Below are 9,833 nucleotides of genomic sequence, written 5' to 3'. Positions count from 1 at the left end.
GTGCCAATCTCCGGCTCTCATAGGGCGCTTGGCGGGGGTACACCCTGGACAGGGCGCCAGTCCCATCAGTGTTCATTTTGTTTCAATTTTCGTCGACTACATTTTTTGAAGTGACAATAACAAGACTGTCTAATTTAAAAAAATAAATGAATCTATTTATTTATTCATATTTTTTTAAAAAACAAATAAATAAAATAAAATAAGTAAATAAATAAATAAATAAATAATAAAAAAAACAGACAAATATAAATATATTGATATTTTTGTTAACTAATAAAAATGTTTACATGGGACGAAATCCAATCAGTTCTTTTGAGGAAGTTATCCAATGAAAACTACGCATTGATCACATCAAATCTGTATGTATTAAACATTATTACTATCCCATTTCAGGTTGATAAATGCTAATTAAATCTTTACAAATATGCATAATCTCATCCTTTACATTTCAGTCGACTATATCTGTAACAGATTTAGTCGACTAAAACTAGACTAAAGCTGAAATAGTACTGATGATTTTTACTAAAACTAATTTTAGTCAAAAGACGAAATCACGGTTTTCTGGTAAAATAAACATTGCTCAGCATCACCACCACCAGGGTAACCACGTAATTGATAATTAATTAATCTGTTCCTGTCGGAATTGTATGAGTTCATAAAATTGACTTTGTAATTGTAATTGCCATGAAAATTCGATAAAAAATTGTCAATTATAATTTAATGCAACACTGTGGAACCATGTTACAGTTCTATGTACAGCTCTACACATATATAGCTAAAAATAATTATTCAAATATGTTTCATATCAAGCTTTCCCACATTTTACATTTAAAAAAAAATTGAAATCTTGGGGTATAGTGACACATAAAAGGCTCAGACGCCCACACCAAATATATTAAAACCCATATTTTCATTGATTAGGAAGCCTAACAAGGCAACCAATAGATAAGAAAGAAATTAGATGATAGATATTTGTTTTTAGTGTATTTTACAGCTAATTTAGGACCCGTTATCATTAGATATGCTAACAGACAGGGGGAGGTTAACTTTTATTAGGTTATTTATTTCAGGTTCAGGAATTGTGATTAACTGTAATAGAACTTTAGCAATTGAGAACGTAATTGTAATTTTATTTGAAAAAAATGCTGGTCACTGATCGTAATTGAACTGTAATTGAACATGGGTAATTGAAAACGTAATTCAAACTGAAAAATATAATTGACCCCAGCTTTGACCACTACTGCAGTGACTTTGGATTGGTTTCATGTTTACAGTGTTAGGTTGGCAGCTACATTAATGCCTTCCCCAGGCAGTAATTAAATAATGCAATGTTTGCAAGGAATGAATGGAATTAATGAATGTTATGAGTTAATAAGAATTACAATAAATGATTGTGTTTTACATTAATTCAAAGCCTCTAAGTACCTGAAGAGCTCTTGTCCTTCATTGGTGTCATGTAGCCGTCCTCATCGGTATCCCCTCTGGTTATCTTTTCACTCAAGAAGATGGTGGGGTCAGTGCTGTACCTCTGACCCCCGCTGTCCTCTCCTGATGCTTGGCCGAGGCTCTTTTTATGGAGGCTTCCATTGCAGCGCTGGTCGTCCAGGGCCGCACCTAGGCTGAATGTACCCTCCTGGTTCGTACAGCCCTGGGCCCCCACACTGGTTCCTTCTGTGGAGTTTGAACTACCATCCCGATAGCCAAACTGGTTCTAATGGTGAAGAACAGATAATGTGGCATTGTTACCATAAATTGATTTTAAGCGATTTAAAACAGTAGTAACAGTTGGAATGATGCTCTGTCAGATTAGTACAATGTTCAGTAATAGTTGGGTTTCCATTACAGATTTTTGCAAAACAAAAGCGATATTTCTAAATGCCAACAAAATATAATTTCGCTTTGAGTGCATTTCCATTGGAGGTTGTTTTGGGTAGGCGCCTCGTAACTCCCGTAAAATCTCATCTCGCGAGATTTCACCACAGGAAAATGGATGCTCAGAACCTTTGTTGTTGCACGTCTAATGCGGCAGTAATAACTTTTGATATATTGCTAAGAAATGTACTTCTCTTCTTTTTCTGTTAACACGTACTGCACCATGATTTCTCGGCAAGAAGTGGTCATGTGACCAGGTACGTCACGTCCTGTGCAGAAAAAGTGTTTCCATAGCGCTTTTGCGACACATTTCAATATCAAAACGCCTAAAATACCTCCTCATGAATGCGTAAAAACTTTTGAGCGATATTTCAGTGTTTTTGTTTTTTTTTTCCTTCGAATTTCAGGTGTTTCCATTACCAGTTTGTATTGCACTTTTTAGATTTTGCGCATTTCCAAGGGTAATGGAAACCCAGCGAGTGAGTCTTTCTGGCTGATGCTAAAATCAATTTTTTTTTTGTACAAAGTTATGATGTTGATGTCATCAGCCTTTAGGGAGTGTGAAGGCCAAGGTGTTGATTCAAGTACCTGATTCCCAGAAAAGAACAAAAACCTCCACAAGTAAACAAAAAAACATGACATATGAAGCAAAAGGCTCTCATGGTGCTGCTCTGGCTTTAGGCTATTTACACCAGGCCAACTCTAACGCACTCTTGCCAGCAGCGTGAGCTGCAGCACCAATTACTGGAGCTACATAGCGCAACTGCAAAACGTAACGCAACAAAGTGTCCCGAGGTCAGCCCTGTCCACCTACTCCTACATTCCTCCCTCCTGAAAACTTCTCTGCTTATCCCTCCTTCAAAGCGAGTCATTATGTGCTTCTTTTTACAAGTGTGAGCGTGAGAGGAAATCAGTGCAGATAAGATAAGCGCCTGTGCTGACTTTGCCTGCCATGGTGCAACCTGAATAGCTAACTTAGCCCGCCAAAGGCTTTATGCTATACATTTCTATCTCTGTCTGCAGAGGCGTTTGACTCTGTAATCAAAGGAGTTTCACTTAGGTTATTAACCTTAAAGGCACCACCACCAGCTGGATTGTGTTGTCGGTTTTATTCGGGACGTGTTCAGTCATCCGAGAGCAAAGAGCCACAGGGAAATGAATATGTCGAGGGAGTGAAGGTGCATCAAATGGAAAGTGGTGGACCTGTGACATGACGTGCATGTTGCAAAGCAAACAGCAGAGCTGGCACCACTCATTCTCTATTAGTGAAGGATAGGATAGCAGGATTTTAACAGAGTAATGAAACCAGGAGTGCACAAAGAGTCCTGGTTTAAAAGATGAATGATAAAGGTGAAACATCAAGGGGTATAAAAAAACTAATGCTTTATAATATCTGAACACTTTCAGCATTTAGAATCCAGTGCATGGATGCTTTAGTCAACTGGTTTTAAGATGTGGATAATCTTACTCTGTTGGAGTCGACTCGAGGTCTGGTTGTGCTCGACTGAGAGGCTGTGTTGAAACCTCGAGGAACCAGGTACTCCTCAGCATCCATTAAATCATTTAAATCCTCCTCATCCAGTAAGCTCTGGAAGAACTTGCTGTCGTTGGGGCTGGGAAGCTTCATTCGATCATCTCCCTGAATCACACACACACACACACACACACACGCACACGCACACACACACACACAAGTTCATTTACATGCATTTATCTACATGCAAATAGATGTACAGCCTGATTGGAAGTGTAAAAATACCTGGATGACCAGGTATCGCTGGGGATCACGAGCCATTCTGCAGAACTCAGCCGCCAGCTCCTTGAACTTGGGCCGGCTGTCTGCGTCTATCATCCAGCCTGGGGTAGAGAAAAATAGAGGTGACGGAAAAGTAGCCAACGAATGCATTGAACCAGTAAATGTTCACACGGGTGTTGAACTGGGGGGTAAAAGGTACGACTTGCATGCGCTGTGGCGGGTGGTCTTGAACTGTGGATGTGACAAGGAGCGCGAAATAGACAGCAGCAGGAATCCATGTCTTTCCTCAAGAAATATTCAATAAACCAATAAAATATAGGACAATATAGGATTTATAAAACACAAGCAGTGGATATGGAGTCATTAGGTTCTTGTGAAGAAAAAAGAAAGCTTGTGTAATAATAATAATAATGTAAGAATACTAGTATAGTTTCCGGGCAAAAGAAAAAAAGTGTACATAACTTACAGTAGGGGCCCAACAAGATGGTTTATTTTATACAGATGTCTTTGTGGAAAATTAAGTTCCAATTGTGGTAGATTTGGTAGACTTTGTAACATTGGTTCCCTCTTTGCTTTACTTGATTTATTTTCTCTTTCTTTGATTTATTTATTTATTTATTTTTAATCCATTGTGAGATACACTGCTGTTGTGCGAAATCAAATCAAATTTATTACCAAAAATAAACGTGGGGGGTGGAAGTAACGAGTAACTTTTACTTTTAGTACTATTTAATTGATAATAATAAAATAATAATCATAATATTAATTAATTGTATTTAAAAAGCACCTTTCAGGCCACCCAAGGACACTTTACAATAAAAACAGTGCAATACATTAAAAACAGTATAATACAAATAAGAATGTAGGTGAAATTGTCAGCCAATGGGCTGCAAATTCCACAAAAAAGAAAACCCAGGGTTTTGTTTTGTACAGTGGTGCAGTGCCTAAAGGCTACTGCAGATCTTGCTGCAATGCTGCAGATTTATATTCCTAAAGCTTGTGCAGAATGTTTCACATCCCACATTACCCTTTGCTGCTCATTAAGAAACGTAGTCAGGCCAATGTTCATAACGCAAGTCATGCCAGGCTGCATGGCTTTGATGGTTTAAATCTGTGTTGTCAAAGGCAAATGGCATCTACAGAGTGTGACATTTCAGTTGGATTAACATTTTTATCATTGTGATGTTTTTTTGGAATCGTCCTCCAAGCTGGATCGCATCATTGTCTTTTATCAACCCTTTTTTCGAGGGCGCTTTGGTGAAAATAGGTTTAGATTCATTAGGCCACATCAGCCAGGAAGCCTTTCTGAATCAATCATGCAAACCCGTAATGTTTGTGTCATTACGTTTTAACGACTGAGAGGCAATAAAATAGAAAACAAGGTGCAGAAGTTGATATGGTGTCACTTTTTCAGGAATCCAACTTAACAGAACGCTGCTGTTTGAGTTAACGAACAGTGGAATGACCAGCAGACATGAAGCTCAACACTAAAACGCTTTAAACTAGGCTTTGGCATGTAAGCCTGGCCTGTTTCCTGACAATATGGGAGGGTGGATCTCAACACAGTCATCAACATTAAAAAACAAAACCCTGTTACCAGCACAGGAGCATTTTGGATAGATCAGTGGAAAGATGGGGTTTTTTTTTTTTAATTGGACGAGCTGATGCGCTTGATGGAGATTAGGGCGGTGTGTGGCGGAGGTGTGGATGTCCAGATGGGGCATGGCACAAACAAAGATGCACATAAAGTCGCTGGCAAGGCCAAAGCTGCCATATACACATAATTAGCCTGCATTCTAATACTAGTTCTCTCTTTTCTTTTGAAATAAACTCTTCTCTCCAAGCAGCAAAACGCAAAAGTGCTTCAAAAGTATCAAACCACAACTGATCTGTGTCACTTAAAGGGGCAGTATTATGAAAATGTCACTTTATAATGGTTTTGCTACAGTGATATACATCCCTTTAGTCTCATTCAGAGGGACAAAGTTGAAAAAGTTCTGTTTCCTCCCTCCCTTGTTATTCCACATTTTGTAAAAAGTCAGCTTATGGCCTCATAAGGGGGAAACCCCTCCTCCTGACAACCCTGGCTCCTCCTATTCTATAAGAAGTTATTATGACAGTTAATATGACAGATAATATATTTATGTTCAAAACCCATATCTTGATATTTTTTCTCAAAATGGCGATATATGATATAAATCTTGATATTTTTTTATCTCAATAATGTCTAACCAGAAAGACAATTATGGGTTTAATTTGCCGATGAAAAATGCTACACGGGCACATTTACCAACAAACAGCTGCACAATATGTTCCACTTTGGTCTTTTTCTCCTCTAAGGGACAGCACGTGTGAGTGAGTTCCGTAGTGTGGCTTGTTTAGGGGAAGGTCTGGGTTAGGACGCATTTAGAAATACATCAAACTGTGCTCTTAATGATGTTCTGAGAAGTAACGAAAACAGTGACTCCAAAAATAAACAAGTTTTTATACAAAACTATAAGCTATAAAATAATAATCTCAGAAATATGTTAAAATTACAAAAGACACTGTTTGACTGTACTCTATGAATAATATTGTATGATGTGATTGTAGTGTGATTGCGACGAATACTGGACTTTTAAAGGGATAAATCAAACAATACCATGTCTCATTGTTTGCATGTCAGATTGTTCAGGTTTCAGGTAATCATTTAGCTTTGACTCACATTTGACCATGACCATGTAGACATCGATGGTGCAAATAGGCGGCTGTGGCAGGCGTTCCCCTTTCTCCAGGAGGTCAGGGATTTCCCGTGTGGGGATGCCGTCGTACGGTTTGCCTCCGAAGGTCATCAGCTCCCAGATGGTCACTCCTGGGAAAAGACACAGAAAACAGATTTAAAACCTACTCTAACAAGGATTTATGGTAATTGATTACATCCTCCACCCACAGCATGCAACACCTACCATAGCTCCATACATCACTCTGATGGGTGAACTTTCTGTAGTGAATACATTCCAGAGCCATCCATTTAACAGGCATCTGAAAGGAGACAGTACATGAAGATGAAACAGTGAGATGGCAGCCCCTCATCTTATTATTCACACTTGAATTACAGGCTGTGTGGCCACAAAGCCGCCTCGTCTTTAAGCTGAGCCTTTGGCGCTATTGAAAGATCGACGTTGCTCTCAAACGCATTTGGCTAGGCTCGATATTCCTCAAGTATTGTGATTGATTGGTTTCTGTCTCACCCCGGAATCATCAATAGTAAGTGAGCTCGTAGGATACCGAATGAGATTGTAGCGGTCGTTGTCACGCATTGTCGGTGGCTGGTTGGGTGTGACACAATTAGAACAACAGACCTCTTGACATTCTTGACAAGGACGGTGGAAAACAAGGTCGCGTTGCATGAAGCGTGCTTTCAGGCAGTGGACAACACCGGGGCCTTGTTAGGAGGCAAACACGCACACATGCTCTCCAGGGGAATGATGCAGCAGCAAGGAAATGAGAAGCTTCAGCTCGGAAATTAACTCCAGAACCTTTAGTTTTATCTCTGCTCTTATGACACACATGTAGATGTGGCATCAACCAACACCAGCATGAAGTGCAATGACATACAGACCCCTCATCTTGACTAAATTATGTTTAAAAAATTCCTCATTTGGTCCCAGAGATACCAGCAGAAACTCAACATGCAGAGGCTACCTTCAAGCCTGGAGCTGCAGAGATGCAGAACAAGCCAATTTAATAAAGCGAGCTGATCAGGGCAATTTGCATAGAAAGTCTCAGGAGAGGAGAGGAGAAGGGCCTTGTGATTAATGTAGTGCTGGTCCCTGAACAAAACAAGCTGATTGAAAGTGTGGCGGCATTTATTTGTTTGGATGAAGTGTATCTAAATTGTGTTGTACGGAAAATAAAGTTCACCGGAGTTTGTCTGAGCCTCATGATTGTGTCTGTGCTTCTTTTTAAAAGTCTCATTCAGAGAGATGTATGTAAAGGTGTTAGTTTCTGGAATGTTCTTTTCAACTGTGAAATCACTTTCATTTAATATATTGTAAAAAAAAAAAAAAACTCCGCTCTGTAGAGCTAGTATTTTAACAATATTCACACTTTAAAAGAAAAAGCTGCTTTCAACCATTGCGTATAACTGCTGATTATGTGTCTAGTCAAATTATATTTGTATAATGTTTGTTTTAAATACTCTATAACAGACATAGGCAACTGGTGGCCCAGGGACCACATGCGGTCCTCGGTCTAATTAGCCCCCAAAATAAATGCACAAAATGACAGAAAAATACACAAAAAAAATGAGAGAATAAAAAAAAATACAAATAGTATATAACATTGCAGGAACATACAGTAAAATTCAAAAGAAAAACACAGAAAATACTCCAAAAACACACAAAGCTATACAACAAAAACAGTAATACACAAAAAAGAAAATGACAACAAAAGTACACAAAAAATTACGCCGCAAATCAACAGTACTCACAAACAAGCAAAACAAAATAGTCCAAAAAACATATATTTTACCATAAAAACACACAAAAGGACCACAAAAATGCACAGAATGACATAAAAACACATGAAATTACAATAAAAAGTCTTTGTTCTTTCTTGTATTAATGCCGAATTGCAACCGCTGGAAGCTGCGGAACTTTGGTGTGCTTGAGCAGCAGGGTCGGGTTTACGCTAATGATGGCTCCGTTACGTAATACGACAATAATATTCTGACCTGCCCATTAAATCCTGAACACAGAAATTTGAAACAGTTTGTGACGTCAAGCTCCACAATTACATTCTAAATGGTTGAATGGCTTTTCACATGTTTTAAGGAATACAATTATGACCTATTTAATGTGTCTATAAGAAAATAGCGTGACTTGCTTTACACAAACTTCTAAGTTTTCCAAATTTTGCTAGATTGCATTTGACCTTGTTCCTATTATATACAGTATATATATGTATATGGTAAATGGTAAATGGACTTGATTTTATATACAGTAGCGCTTTATCACCACACTGAAGCAGTCTCAAAGCGCTTTACACATCAGCTCATTCACCCAATCACTCTCACAATCACACACCAGTGGGACAGGACTGCCATGCAAGGCGCTAGTCGACCACTGGGAGCAACTTAGGGTTCAGTGTCTTGCCCAAGGACACTTCGACACATAGTCAGGTACTGGGATCGAACCCCCAACCTCTCGATCAGAAGACGACCCACTACCACCTGAGCCACGGTCGCCCCATATGTATATATATATATATATATATATATATATATATACATATATATACATATACATATATATATACATATATATATACATATACATATATATATACATATATATATATATATACCAAAAATTGGGCCAAAATAACGTCCGTAAAGTGTGGCACACAATTTGTATTGCTTAACCAAAGAATGTGTAACTCTCACAAATATCAGAAAGTTTAAGGATATAAAGGTAAGTATGGTCATAATAGTTTCTCCCTCTAATGAGTGAGAGCATTGGAATAGTTCAAAAACTATTCATGAATATTGAAAAAACGCCAACATTGTGAAAAATGCTTACAATGTCACTAATATACATTTTTGTCCTACTTTCCAACCACTGAGAACAAGTTAGACAAACAGACTCACAGGCCTCCACTTACACCAACCTTGCCCCCATCCGCGTTGTACTCCTTCTCGTCAGCGTCCAACAGCCGCGCCAGGCCAAAGTCAGTGATTTTGATGTGATTGGGTGACTTCACCAGCACGTTGCGCGCTGCCAGATCCCGGTGCACCAGCCTCCTCTCCTCCAGGTACATCATCCCCTGAGGTCAAGAGGGAGAGGAGAAAGAAGACCATGCATTTTTCTCAGGACTTAAACAGTGGGAGATAAACACTGAAAGTCTAGACAAGCATCGGACCTGACCGGAGGAATAAACAGAATCCATGTACCCTTCATTCTTATAACAAATAAACGGTGTGGTTATTTTGTTTTACTGACGTGAAACCAAAACCAAAGTACAGAAAAATAAAAAACCAGATAAGCAGCATTTTTCTGCTTAATTAAAATTAAATATTTTCTGTCTCTGTGAGATATTTGGATATTGACGGAGAAACTATGAAGAGAGCTTCATGTTTTAACAGAGGGGATCTACAGACTGACAAAAATAAGGAGTCATATAACTGATGAACTAATGAATAGTAAAGTTGTTAATACATAAATAA

The 9,833-nt window shown here is 38.6% G+C and overlaps 1 protein-coding gene across 6 annotated transcripts in view; it reads right to left on the bottom strand.

The window, feature by feature from the left end:
- Positions 1-9,833, bottom strand: part of LOC114475571 (receptor tyrosine-protein kinase erbB-4-like) — a 344,779-nt gene that overhangs the window by 35,632 nt on the left and 299,314 nt on the right. For 5 of the 6 annotated variants that reach the window (XM_028466507.1, XM_028466546.1, XM_028466509.1 and 2 more), the window contains 6 exons: positions 9,272-9,433; positions 6,574-6,649; positions 6,333-6,479; positions 3,632-3,729; positions 3,341-3,511; positions 1,426-1,711 (listed from right to left, as the gene is read on the bottom strand). In XM_028466507.1, coding sequence (XP_028322308.1) covers positions 1,426-1,711; positions 3,341-3,511; positions 3,632-3,729; positions 6,333-6,479; positions 6,574-6,649; positions 9,272-9,433 — 940 coding nt within the window. The remainder of the gene's footprint in view (positions 1-1,425; positions 1,712-3,340; positions 3,512-3,631; positions 3,730-6,332; positions 6,480-6,573; positions 6,650-9,271; positions 9,434-9,833) is intronic. The other variant, XM_028466518.1, reaches the window with a different exon arrangement.

Source organism: Gouania willdenowi, chromosome 2 (assembly GCF_900634775.1).
Source record: "Gouania willdenowi chromosome 2, fGouWil2.1, whole genome shotgun sequence".
In the NCBI taxonomy this organism is placed as follows: Eukaryota; Metazoa; Chordata; class Actinopteri; order Blenniiformes; family Gobiesocidae; genus Gouania; species Gouania willdenowi.
The sequence above is the reverse complement of the archived record's forward strand: the minus strand, read 5'-3'. Positions and strand labels throughout refer to the sequence as shown.